The 14,625-nt window shown below is 40.0% G+C and overlaps 1 protein-coding gene across 2 annotated transcripts in view; it reads right to left on the bottom strand.

Annotated features, from left to right (window-relative positions):
• The window catches only part of LOC132295225 (uncharacterized), a 125,244-nt gene that overhangs the window by 94,429 nt on the left and 16,190 nt on the right, over positions 1-14,625 (bottom strand). For both annotated transcript variants that reach the window (XM_059793397.1, XM_059793396.1), the window contains exons 8-12: positions 8,913-8,967; positions 8,753-8,809; positions 8,528-8,629; positions 7,082-7,162; positions 6,880-6,932 (exon numbers count right to left, since the gene is read on the bottom strand). In XM_059793397.1, the coding sequence (XP_059649380.1) occupies positions 6,880-6,932; positions 7,082-7,162; positions 8,528-8,629; positions 8,753-8,809; positions 8,913-8,967 (348 nt within the window). The remainder of the gene's footprint in view (positions 1-6,879; positions 6,933-7,081; positions 7,163-8,527; positions 8,630-8,752; positions 8,810-8,912; positions 8,968-14,625) is intronic.

Raw genomic sequence — 14,625 nt, 5'->3', positions numbered from 1 at the left:
GTGCAAGTGGCTGAAATTGAGCCATTTCCAAGTGCAATCTGCCAGAATTTCGAGCACTCGAAGGGTGGTCTCGAGCACTCGAAATTAGTGTAATGAGCAACATGCAACTCTTGCTCATCTCTGACCCACTGTGGAAGAATGACCATAACTTTGTGCTCCGAACTCCGAATGATGATCTGTTTGAAGATTTGGAGAGCTGATTCAGAGCTTTAAAAACTTCATGTTTTGATGAAGACCCAATTCTCAAGTCTGGTTGGTCGAAAATGGGGAGAAAGGCAGCACTTCAGTGCTGCCAGGCAGTTCTGCGCACCTCTGGTAAGAAGATCATAACTCTCTGCTCCGAACTCCGAATAACGAACCGCTTGAAGATTTGGAAAGCTGATTCAGAGCTCTAAATCTTTCATGTTATGATGGAAGTCCAGTTCTTGAGTTTGCTAGGTCGAAAATGGCGACAAAAGTCAGGTTCTACTGCTGCCAGAATTTCAGAATTGGCACCCTTTTTGTTCAAAATTCCACAAGGCATCATTTTTGCTTCCTTTTTGCAATTTAACCTGAAAATGTACAAAAACATGCAAATGGAGATAATCTACATAAAATAATCAATTAATGGACTTTGTTAATGTAATTTAGGGCGCTTGAATATACAGTATTCGGCGCTTATCAGGTAGCATCCACCCGAACCTTCACTTGTTGATTCAGATTGCAAAGGCCCAAATTTGTTGCAAGTAGTCATCCTTTGGCAACACTCAACGTATCGAAAAGATTTCCCCACAAAATCAGAGTTCTTTTTGTTCGAACTAACCTTTAACCAGTTCTCCTTTTCCTCTCCAGACCAGTACCTTCCTCCATAATTCTGAACTGAGAGGGAAGACAGCGCACTTGATTTCCGATACGAAGGAAAATGAGCTTGAACATGGGCTTGGGTTGACTTTTTGGCCTTTGGTGCCTCCTTAGAAATTGGGCTAGCTGTTGCCCCTTTAAAAGAAACAGAAAGGCAATTATTTGGGCCCCAAAAAGCACTTCTCTTTCCAAAAAAGCACTTCTCTTTCCAAAAAAGCACTTCTCTTCCTTGACCAACTGGGCTAGAGGCACATTCATCGTAAGCAGGCCCAGATGAAACTCTAGGCGCACTCCGCAAAGGCCTGCTGCTTCCACTTCTAACAGAACTAAAAGAAGAGACTCTCCCATGACCAGGCCCAACATGAGAAGAATCAAACTTTGGCCCATTCCGTCCAGGCCCATCTCGACTAGACCCATTATCTGCAAAATTCAAAAGCACATCTCTCGCGTGCGTGTCCGCGGGATCCCTTAGCCGTCAACCATCTGCAACAGGAAGACTCCCAATGACCCACACGTGTACGTCCTAGATCAGATGCATCCCTACCTGCCGTCCGCGCGTGAGCCACAGGTCGTCCCTGTCCTAGAGCCCTTTTCATGTCCTGCAACAATGATCTAAAAACCAAATCATCGATCCATGCGTCTCTTCCCCTCTTTCTCCGGCCTCGACACCATTCCTTCACTCCCACCAAAAGAATGAGCCTTGGGCACCAAAGAAGGAGGGATTTCTTCTGTCAATGAAATCACGTAAGCCCACCATCTGTCTTCCACAATGATAAACGCCAGAATCACTCCACCGTCCACCACAGAGAGAACAATCCTCTCAGTGAGTCGGTATCACACCTTTTGATCCCCAACTGCTTCAAAGAGCTTCTGACACCAGAGATGCAGAGGTAAACCATACATAACAACTCTCTTGTGCTTGGTTCTCTTCCTCAAACCATAACAGCCGACCCAATAGCACCAGAGATCAATAAACAGCTACGCTTCCCCCCACTTCTTCTTTCCAGTATTCAAAACCCTCTGGGCTTCCTTCTCCAACGGGAATCTAAACAATAGAAGGCCGTCAGCCAGAGTAGAGACAATAACCCCACTCGAGATTTTCCACTTCTTCGCTGCCCACTTCTCAATCCTCTGTAAGGAACCCACATCTCTGTCAAACCTCCCCCAACAAGGCAAGATTTCAGCGTTGTTTCACATACATTTGTGTCATGGTTGTCCACCTTGAAAACCTGACCTCTGATTGTAGACACCCACTTCACCCTTCAGAGAAAGGCAGGGAAGACTCGTCACTTCAAGAAATAACCGATTCAGACCTTCGAGGGGCCTCATGGAAAACGAACAAGCAAGAAGATAGAAAAAAAGAGTGAACATTTCATATATCATTATTCACGGTGCCTATGTCTTAATTTTTTAGGATTAGCTGTGTCACCATATCCGTAATCATGTTTCTTAGAGTCAACCCTATATTGATATTATATGTAATGAAATATTTTAAAACTTAAAAACCTTATCCAAAGTATTGGAAGGATTTGTCCCTTTTAATTTATTCTTTTATTGCATAAAACACCACTAGCCTGTCACCATTTTCTCCAACCCGATTCAATTCCAATAAGTATGTCATCATCCACTCTCCGCCCTTTTGTATTAGTGCCGCCCTTTTGTATTAGTGGATATTTCAATTGTAATTCTAGGAATGTGAGCTTTAATTTGTATATCTATCTTTGAAGAGATATCTATTGTGCTACATTCTTCCTACAAATCTATTGAAGGGTTGGTGTGACCCAAAAGGAAGCCTAAGAGAAGGTAGTTCTCTTAGCAAGAAGGAAGGAGAAGCTAGTTAGCTTACTGTAAAGGTTGCTCTTCACCCGCAAGCAAGAGCATGTAAAGGTTTGCTTTCCAACTGCAAGGAAAGCCTCATAGTGGAATCCTTGAGAGGTTTTCTCAAGGCATGGACGTAGGCCCAAGGTGGTGCCGAACAATGTATATCGTGGTGTTGTTTGGTTGGCATTTCTCAAACCCTTAACTCTCTTTAACTTGCTAGCGCTTTCCATCTTGAAGCAATTAAATATTTAATTGATTCTTCACTAGCCAAATTTTATTGCATACCAAGTGTTTGATAAAATGTCTATTCAACATAATCTTCACTTTGTTGCATTTATATTTTACAGTTAATTGTACATTTACATTAGTTGAATCTAATTGATCATTAAGTGTTTAGTTGAGTTATTTCTTTTTTCTTTTTCTTTTTTGATAAGTAAAAATATATTAGAGCGCGTTCAAAAGAGGAACGCATCCTGAGAGCTATACAAGGACCCCAAAAAATAAACGATTTCCTCTATAGATATATAATTTTTCCCCATCACCCAACTAAAAAGAGAACTAATAACAACATATTTCAATGCCCCAATGGAAGATTCCTCCACTTCAAAAGATCTTATATCTGCTCCCTTCCAAATGCACCACCAAACACAACGAGTGGTCGCCCTCCAAAGGTCAGAAGCGTGGGCCCCAACACTACATCCTCTCCATGCATCAACAACTCCCTCGCAGACCGACGCCGAAACACTAAGGGCATGTTTGGTGTGGTGGAATGAATTGGAATGGAATGAGAATAGAGGTGGGAATGGAATGAGAATGGAAATAATGATTCTCATTCTACCATTTGGTTGCAAACATGGAATGTGTAAAAATGGAATCTCATTCTTATTCCTATGTTTGGTAAGAAAGTTGGAATATAATGAATTTATATTGTTTCTTTAAATTACATTTTATTATTAGTAAAAAAAAATTAACTAAAAAAATTAATCTGCAAAAATAAAAGGGAAAGAGATAATAGAGAGAGAAAAATAGACGAGATAGAGAGAGAGAATAGACGAGATAAAAGAAACAGAGGGCTCTCCGACGACTGTAAAAATAAAAGGAAAAGAGATAATTTTTCGATCATCTTTTCTGGCGAGAAAAAAGAAACAGATGGCTAAATAATGACTGGGAAAGTTGCATAACAAAGCATAAAAGCTCATAGAAGTTCAATTACACTATTTTTGTCTCATCCTTGTGTGTGTAAATCAGAGAGAGGTAACAAACCGCATATAGATACATATTATATATATATATATATATATATATATATATATATATATTATATTTTATATGGTGTGTGTATGCGTGAATTATTTCTTTAATTTACTTTATTACTTTATTAATTCTTGATGGAAATGGAATGGTCATTCCACCTCTTAAGAAGAGGAATGGGCATTCCACTTTTTTGATGGAATGGGCATTCCCTAGGAATGGTCATTCCACTTTTAATGTGACGCACCAAACAAGAGAATGGAAACAAATGCATTCCATTCCACCTTCATTTGATTCCATTCACTTACACCAAACATAGCCTAAATGCTTTACAAATGGAATTGTAGCTTCTCTCAAACCTCACAAGCCTACCTCACTTGGGATATTCTTTGGTAGCTTAAGGTCTCCTACATCTCTATCGCATATTCTTGAGATCTTTGTTAAATTGAGCTCATCATTATACATTCCTCATGATGAGAGAGTTTTACATTTAACCCACTAAAAAAGACATTCATCACAATGATTATTTTTGCTATAGAGGAAAGAAAGTTTTTTTTTTTTTTTTTTTGATAAGTAAAAATATATTAGAAAAATGTTCAAAAGGGGAACGCGTCCCTAATACAAGAAGAAAAAAGGTCTAAGGACCAATAGAATCCAAGAGATCAAAGAAATCATCAGTCGAGGAGCATGCATTTCCTCTTACATAACAGAACAAAGAACGAAGAATATGAATTTTTAAATTAGCTAAAGACGATTCTTTTCCTTCAAAGGATCTGTTATTCCTCTCACACCACAAACACCACCAGACACAATGTGGAACAGTCTTCCAATAATCATTAGCTTGTTCTGTAGTTAGGCATTACCCAAAAAACCCCAAACATGCAAAAAATAAAACTCCAACAATCATACGCCACAGGACAATGCAAAAGAATGTGATCTATGGATTCACTATCAGCTTTACATAAACAACACCAATTAACAATAATGTTGCCTCTCTTTCTCAAATTGTCTAATGTCAAAATCTTTCCCAAAGTGGCAATCCAAACAAAGAATGCAATTCAAAGAGGAGCTTTAGAACGCCAAACAAACTTCCAAGGAAACTCAGGACCAACGATATTGGACAAACAGAAGAACATAGATCGGACGCCATACCGACCATGAGCTAAAGGAACCCACAAAATATCATCACACCCTCTACCAATATCCTTCTGCCTATACAATGTATTCAAAAAAACACAAGCTTCCTCCATTTCCCAATCCTAAAAAGGCCACCTAAACCGCACATCCCACGTAACTCCATTGTTATCAAGTTGATAACAATCAATCACGTAGACATGCTTACTGGCTGCAATACTGTATAGTCTAGGAAAAGAGTGAGACAGCAACTGATCGCCGCACCAAAGATCCTCCCAAAAACGAACATGCCTGCCATCACGAACTTTGAATCTAATATGTGTGAAGAAAACATCCCAGCCCTTCCGAACAAATTTCCACACACCAACGCCTCCCGTAATAGTGACTGGAAGATATGACCAGCCCCCACTCTCCTCACCAAAACGACACGAGACAACTCTTTTCCACTGACGATGACGTTCCCTTCCAAATCTCCATAACCACTTTCCCAAGAGAGCACGATTAAAAGGAACGATTTTTCGAATGCCTAACCCGCCTAACCTTAACGGTTGGCAGACTTGATCCCAATTAACAAGATGATACTTAAACTCCTCTCCCCTTCCACCCCAGAGAAAATCCCTCTGAATTTTTTCAATCCTTTCAGCAACAGAGCATGGAATTTGAAAAAAAGATATATATAAAAAAAGGTATAAAGGGATGAGAGAATACTCTTAATGAGTGTGACCACCCCCACCCCCCCTCTTCTTAGATAGGTACTGCTTTTTCCATCCTGCTAATCTTTTCTCATATCTATTAATCACTGGATCCTAATTCCCAACTCGTGTAGAAGAAACTCCCAAAGGCAATCCTAAGTAAGGAAGAGGAAAAGTACCAACTCCACACCCTAGAACAGCAGCTAAGGAGGAAATATCTGGAACATCCCCCACTGGGATAGGCACACTCTTTCCGACATTAATCTTTAACCCATAAACCGCTTGGAAGCAAGCAAGAATGCACCTTAGATATCTGAGTTGAGAAACTTCAGCATCACAAAATACCAACGTATCATCCGCAAACAACAAATGGGAAATTTGCATCTGATGTTCAACATCTCTACCAACTCTGAACCCCCTGATGTAACCCAAAGGGATATAGCTTGTACTCTCTACATTGTACTCGTTGAAAAGGGGTTCTCATGTGACTTGAAAGTACAAAAGAATAGAGAGACAAGTATGAGAATTTTTTGGAAGCTAAACCAAAAAAGTTTCACAGTTTGACCCCACCCCCCCCCCCCCCCCCCCCCCCCCCTCCCCCCCTCTTCTTCCTTAGGGTCATTACTTGGGTAAAAAGTTATATTTTTTGTTGAGTTCATGGGAGAAATTGTAAATCCATGGGAAGATAGTTGATTTTTTGGATATATTGAGAGTTTAGGGGCCCTATTTAGTCCTTGTGTAGCTTTTTCATGATGCGTTCCCATTTTGAACGCTTTCTATTAAGCCTTACTTATAAATTTATATATGTGTGTGTGTGGTATAACTATCTTAGTTTTCAAGGTTGCAAGGGTGTCTACTTTTAGCTGTTCTCTATGCCTAGGGATGTCTAAAGGATCATAAATTGTGCATTCTCCAATAATAAAGTGAAATATGCACACAGAATACAGTTGTTGGCAATAAACAAGACATTAACTATTCAGCCAAAGAATATAATCACTAAATATATAAATTTTATCAATCAAGTGATTTTAAAGCCAGAATGGAAGTGGAACTGAAGCAAGTTCTTAGTCAAAAATTTCAACTAGCTTATGGTCAAATACTAGCACAAAACAAGACTATGGATAAGAGCTAGTGAGCTTACATGTCAAAATTTTGAAAAAGAATTCGCAAAGTCCGTGCCTCCACACAAAAACCCTGTCAAATTGCATGGCTCCTAATTATTCTATAGAGGACTCATAGAAAACCACCTATAAGATAAATAAATGATATATATATATATATATATATATATATATAACTACACGTGTGACATAAAAAATTTATGAACTCCAGACTGGACTAACCCGCAAGATTTCAAGAACAAGAATGCGATGCCATAATGGCAAATCAAGAGATATAACCTTCACTAACATGCTGAGGAAAACCTGCATTCAAAAACATACATATTTCCTATTTGAGTTAGCAATCATTAACTCAGGCACATAGAAGCAACTATGGAAACATGGAAAGAATGCATAAAAAAAAAATTCAATCATAACTTCCTAAAACTCAGCAGAACACAGATCAAGATCAGAAAGTATGCAATAGAGCTTATTATTTAAGATAAAAGTACCACAGCAATAACAATGTATAGATCCAAACGTAGCTGCTAACCATGATGCACCAGAAAAGGCATCTAGCCACTTGATACACTTGGATTTAGATGTGAAGTCATAAAATAGGTTAAGTCAACAAAGAAAGGTCACCCATATGCCTTTCATCAAGCCATAGTGAAGATTTTAATCCATGCAAGGAAAACTCAAGGCTGCTTTTCACCTTCATGTTTATGCCCTCCGTCAAGCCATTATAAGGATCTTAATCCCATCCAAGGAAAACTCAATTTTGCATTTCACCTTTACGAGTAGATTTAATTTCTCGAAGGAAAGGGCTGTGAACCTTTAAGGTAAGAGATAATATATATATATATATATATATATTATAGATGGTTGCGATCTTAAGTCATACAACAAAAGCTCATTTTAAGACTAACATGGAAAAATCTGCACATAAAATACAAATTCGACTAGCAACCACATCCTTGAATTATCCCAGGATGATCAATATAAAAGTCTAAGATCATAGTTTATTACATACAAAACAACATATTAGATTAGCAAAAGCAAGGAGAAGTATACAAGAAAGAAAGGCCGTCTGGGGAGCAGGTGGTGGCGGTGGCTGAGGCTTTGAGAAGTTGTGATGGGGATAAAGCTCCAGGATCGGATGGCTTCGCGATGGCTTTCTTCCAACAGAATTGGGAGGTTGTCAAGACAGAGGTGATGGAAGCCTTCAGTCTTTGTCAATGCTTAGAATTTGTTCTTTTAAGCGAAGAAGAATCTATCTTTGAAAATAAATTTCATGCGTGCCTTATTGCTAAATCTTGAGAAGGCAGTAGATTGATTTCAAGATTGCTACTCTAAATTTGGGAATTAATAAATGAATACTTAGAAGGTTATGGATGTAATGGTTGTGGAATCTGATGCCTTAGGTATTTGTTTTATTGATTGAATCTCATTTTCTTTGCATGCTTAGTTTAATTTCTCAAATCAACAAACTTGTTCAACTAGGTTAGATTGAAATTAATATGGTTTTCCAAATTTTTCTAAGCAATACCTGTGGATACAACCTCGTCGCTACATTTCTGTACTCCAACAGATTCATAAATACTTGCGTGTGATTTAAAAAGTAACAACAATATCCAGAGTGTAGTGTCACAAAATGAGAAAAGAGGAACAATTATAAGCAGATCATACCTCACTTTCAGTGATAAGAGATGAACTGTAATGCCTTATGATGTGGGACACTGAGCGCAAGACCAAGCGACGAAAATAAGGCTCTCCTACTTCTCCTTCAAGCTGATTAAAGATAAAATTTGACATTAGAAGAAATATTACTAGTAAAATTCCTAAAAGATAGTAGATTAAAACTCTGACAAAAAAGAAAGATTCATATAACTATGTTTTCCAACGGGTAGTCACCTCGGCATTGGTACGAAGTGAAGTCATGAGAAGTGAACATATCTGGTGACGCAAAACCTGTTGAATTTCAATGCTAACTTTTAAACTGTAGAAGTTTACTACATACTCAAGCAAAGTAACAAACAAGCATATATTCAAGTCAATATGTTACTATTATCACCTGTTCATATGAAACTAAAGTTCTGAACACCACCACATAATTAGATAGAATGAACCTGCAGAACCACAAAGCAGTAACAAAAAGTTACACCAAGTCTCGAAAGAAACTATGTTTCGGTTGAATATCATAAACTCCTTATTCCATACACTCTTACTAACAATTTGATTTCTTGTAATAGCAGTAAAATAAGCATTCTAGACACCCTTTCATACTCTGTGTGTGTGTGTGTGTGTGTTTATAAGTAGTATTGCATTAGAAGGCATTCAAACAATTTGTTTTCTTGTAATAGCAGTAAAATATGCATTCTAGACACCCTTTCATACTGTAAGTGTGTTTTTTTCTTTTTAAACGGGGAAAGCATCCCAGGGAAGCTACACATACTGTAAGTGTGTTTTAAGGACAAAATTCATTGCATGCCTAATTTAAGTCCTAAAGCATAACTCAACCAAAGCTTTTGGACAAACAGTACAGTATCCAAGTGTGTGTTTTAGTGTACTAAAAATGGGAATGTGTTCCCCATAGAAGATATGGCATCAACGAAGTGATTTAAGGTATAAATACAAATATCTATAAGATTAATACTCTCCGTGTCCCATAATACATGTCCTGCATGGGGAATCCAAGTTTTTATGGTAGTGGAGTTTTAATAGTTTTTTATTGTATTGATAAGAGTGAAGTTTCAAGTATGCCCTTACTAAAAGACAAAATAGTGCTCCGTAATTAGTGCAGTTGTTTAGTTAAAAGGATAGTTTGGGAATGTTATAAAAAATAGTATATTCAATTTTGGAATAGGACATGTTTTTTGGGACATCCCAAAATGGAAAGATGGACAAGTATTTTGGGACGGAGGGAGTATGCTTTTGAATGGCATAATTAGAAGAACCTAACAATAATTTCACCAGAAGTAAATAACAATATAAAAATCAAAAATAAAATTAGGAGCATACTCGATTTCTTTAGCTATGAACAAACCAAACACAAGAAAAAGATGAAACAAGGAAAGAAACCCACTTAACATTTCCAGTCTTTTCTATATGCCCATAGAAACAAGAAAAATACTGAAAATTCCAGAGCAAAACACTCACATCTAGTTCCAAAAATCAGATAAAGAAAATGAAACAAGGAGACCCACTGAAACAAGCAACATAGACTCATAAAAATAGAGACTTTATTATCTGCTTTAGTTTGATGATTGGAAGCCCTAGGAACTCAGACTCTTCTGAAACATTCCAGATGTTCTGCAGTTTTCTAACTAGAATACTCCTTTAATACACTCCTGAGCAAACACCTAGACGCCAAAAATACCTAAAATTGAACATGATACAATCCCGAAGGTAAAGTGCGACATTAAGAAATAAGATAGTACCAAATCTGGTTATCTGCCTTACACAAATCTATCGAGCACGCTCAGATGTAATCCATAAGAGGTTCAAGAAAGAGAAAATTAAAAAGAAGTAAATCCAGAAGAGGACTTCAAAGAGAGGGTTTGCAATTGGTTAGCTGGCTATGAGATTAGGGGTAGCCCGAGTTTCCAATTGGCAACCAAACTAAGGTTGTAGAAGGGAGACATCAGGACTTGGAACAAGGAAGTCTTTGGCAACCTAGAATGGCACAAGAACAGAATTCTCCTTGAAATGTCAGAGCTGGACAGGAAGAAGAGGGAAGGGTGCACAGTGGCATGGAGGTGAGTGGGAGGGAGGAATGCAAGGCTGAGTTTGGAGAGATTGCGGTGATGAAGGAGATCTCGTGGAGACAGAAGTCTAGAGCGCTTCGGTTGAAGGAAGGAGACCGAAACACGAAATTCTTTCACCGATTGGCATACACCCACAGACAAGGAAATCATATTGGCAGGATTTGCATTGATGGGAGTCTGTTGACCAGGGAAGAGGATGTTCAGACAGGGATTGTGTCATATTACCAACAGTTGTTTACGGAGACCGCTAGTTAGTAACCATTGCTTGATGGGCATCATGGGCTTTAGTTTGCGGGAATCTCAGTCGAGAATAGGGATTGGTTAGATATGCCTTTCGGGAAGGACGAGGTGCTTGAGGGTCTGAGGAGTTGTGATAGCAACAAAGCTCCAAGACCAGATGGCTTCACAATGGCTTTCTTCCAGCATAAATGGGGTCAAGGCAGAGGTGATGGGAGCACTGAGTTCCTTTCATTTAGATGGCCAGTTTTACAAGATTTTCGCTAAAGTCTTGGCCGTTCAATTGAGGAGATTCATGGATGAGGTGATCTCAGATTCCCAGAATGCTTTTTCTGGAGGGCATCAGATTCTAAATTCGGTGTTGGTTGTCAGCGAGTGTGTAATGGCTCCATAGCAAAGTTCTTCGCTAGCTCTCGTGGGTTACGCCAGGGAGATCCTATTTCCCCCTTTCTGTTTATCATTGTCATGGAGGCTTTCAGCAGATTGGTGAGGAGGCCGGACGAGTAGGGCTTTATTCGAGGATGACCAACTGAGGTTCTTGAGATGTGTTATGGCTTGCTTCCAAAACATTTCAGGGCTGAAGATTAACATCGGGAAAAGTGAGATGGTTCCAGTTGGTGCAGTAAAGGAGATTCATAACTTAGCAAATATTTGCAATTGCCTTTCGGAGCCTCGTCGAGGAGGACATCAGTTTGGGATCCCAAGGTTGAGCACTTTGAGAGGAGGCTTGCCAATTGGAACAAGCAATACCTATCAAAAGGGGGGCGGCCAACCCTCATGAAGAGTACCCTTTGGAATCTGCCAGCTTACTTCATGTCTTTATTTCCAATGCCTGTGTTTGTTGTTCGGAGATTAGAAAAAATTCAGAGGAAGTTTTTGTGAGGTGGTATGGAAGATGAGTTCAAATACCACTTGGTAAATTAGGGGACAGTGCGCTCCCTATTTCAAAAAGGGGGCTTGAGGATTAAGAGGTTGGACTTGTTCAACGAGACTTTCTTGGTCAAATGGCTTTGGAGGTTTGGGAGAGAGAGATCCAGATTTTTTTTTTTTTTTTTTTTTTTTTTGATAAATAAGAGAGGTCCAGATTATGGAGGAGGGTCATTGCTTGCGAGTGTGGGGAGAGTGATGGAGGCTGGTTGTATAGGGAGGTGAGATCTCCAATGGGTGTGGGAGTTCGGAAGCAAATCAGGAAGGGGCAGAGTTAGAAACGGGAGGCATGTCAGATTTTGGGAGGATCACTGGTGCGGGGACATTGCTTTGGCTTGTAGGCCTCGGCTTTTCTGGATTGCTACGGATAGAAATGCCCTGGTTGCCGACTATTATCCACTCGATAGCGGGAGGATGACTTTGGACATGCAGATTCAGAGTGTTCCATGACTGGAGGGGGAGTGATCGATGAGATAGTTTGGGTGGACTCCCACAGAGGGGCCTTTGAGATTAGGTTTTTCTACCAGAGCCTTTTGGTGATCCCAGGTCCCACCTTCCCTTGGAATGCTATTTGGAGATCGAAAGCCCCTTTAAAGGTGGCTGTCTTTGCTTGGTCAGCTGCCCTCGGAAGCATCCTCTGTATTAACCCTAAATTTAATTGGGTAAATGTGTTTCTTTGTATAGAACATTATGGTAATATTATTAGTTGGATTAGTCTTGTGAGGCTCGGTGGGCGAGAGCAGGCCTGTAAGAGGCAAGGCTTTGGTGCGAGCTACGTGTGCTCACAATACCCACATCGCCTGGGTGTGGATGAGAAGTTCCATATGTAGGTTCATCACCCTTCTATCACACAACGCGTTTTAAAAGCAGTGAACCTAACAGAACTCCAAAGTTAAGCGTGCTTAACCTGGAGTAGTACCAAATGAGTGACCTCCTCGGAAGTGTCTGGTCTGGAGGAGCCAAAAGCGGACAATATTGTGTCGGATAAGGTGAGGGTCATTACAAATGGTATCAGAGCTTGACCGAGTCGGAAAAGTGTCAATGGGGACGTCGGGCTCCCAAGCGGGGTGTAATTGTGAGGCTCGGTGGGCGGGAGCAGACCTGTAAGAGGCAAGGCTCTGGTGCGAGCTACGTGTGCTTACAATTCCCACATCGCCTGGGTGTGGAAGAGTGAAGTGCTATATGTAGGTTCATCACTTTTTTGTGACAACGCGTTTTAAAGCCGTGATGCCCGTGAACCTATCAGAAATCCGAAATTAAGCGTGCTTAACCTGGAGTGGTACTAGGATGGGTGACCTCCTGGGAAGTCTGGTCCAGGGGAGCCAAAAGCAGACAATATTGTGTCGGAAAGGATGAGGGTCGTTACAAGTCTACTATCCCTTGTTGGGATAATGCAACTTTTATTTTTTATTTTTTTGATAAGTAATAATTGAATAAAAAGGCGTTCAAAAGGGGAACGTGTCCCTTATACAAAAGTGGAACCGGAATCTAAGGCCCCAAATAATTAAATCATCGGAGGAGGAGCAAGAACTCCTCTTCACATAACTAAAAAGAGAATGAATAATATGAAGTTTCAGCGTCGCCGTGGACGACTCCATCCCTTCAAACATTTTGTTATTCCTCTCCTTCCAAATACACCACCACACACAATATGGAACAATCCTCCGGTAATCGTGTACACCACTTCTCACGCAACATCCTCTCCATGCATGAATCAAATCCTTAGAAGATCGGGGCATTACCCAAAGCATGCCAAACAAACCGAGTATAAGATTCCAGCAGTTGTACGCCACAGGGCAGTGCAAAAGGATATGATCAACTAACTCACCATCTTGTTTGCACATGCAACACCAATTAACGATATAATTACCTCTCTTCCTCAAATTGTCAACGTCAGGATCTTACCCCATACAGCAGTCCATACAAAGAATGCCACTCTAGTTGGAGCCATAGAACGCCATATGGTCTTCCATGGAAAATCAAGCCTATCAAAATAAGATAGGCATAGAAACAAGGATCGTACTTCAAAACGACCATGGGAAGAGGGGATCCACGCAATATCATCACTACCTCTGCCAACTGCCTCCTGCCGATACAACAGATCCAAAGGAACACATACCTCATCCATCTCCCAATCCTAAAAAGATCGTTGAAAGTGCACGTCCCACGTAATCCCACTACTATCAAGCTGATAACAGTCAACTACGCAAGCATGTCTATCAACTGCAATACTGTATAATCTAGAAAATGAACAAGATAATGGCTGGTCACCACACCAGAGATCCTCCCAAAATCGAACACATCTGTCATCATGAACTTTGAATCTGATGTGGGAAGATAAGACATCACAACCCTTCCGAATGGATTTCCACACACCAACTCCTCCCACTATAGAAACCAAACGAGTAGACCAGCCGCCACTCTCTTCCCAAAACGACATGAAACTAGCCTTCGCCAAGGGTGATGCCTTTCCCTCCCAAATCTCCATAACCACTTACTCAAAAGAACTTGATTAAAGGGAACCAACCCCCTGATACCTAGACACCCAGCTTCATGGGCTTGCAAACTTACTCCCATTTGACAAGGTGATACTTAAACCCTTCGCCCCTACCGCCCCAAAGGAAATCCCATACTAAATATGTATCCAAACAAGTGGATAGGACAAGTATATAAGTGAAACATTGCAATTAGGGTTTTACCTTATCCTTTACCGTTGTAGATAAAGAAAGAAGTTCAGAAGAAAGAAGGACTTGGAGGAGACCAACACTAAACCAAGAAGGATTTCTCAACTAGAATTTTGTAAGTGGTATTCTATCTTCTCCAGTTCTCCCCAATGATTGTTATATTTTGGTATAT

Source organism: Cornus florida, unplaced genomic scaffold, assembly GCF_030987335.1.
Source record: "Cornus florida cultivar Cherokee Brave unplaced genomic scaffold, ASM3098733v1 CherokeeBrave_3.0.0_Hap2_Chr02, whole genome shotgun sequence".
Taxonomy (NCBI): Eukaryota; Viridiplantae; Streptophyta; class Magnoliopsida; order Cornales; family Cornaceae; genus Cornus; species Cornus florida.
Note: the sequence above shows the minus strand (reverse complement) of the source record. Positions and strands in the feature narration are given on the sequence as shown.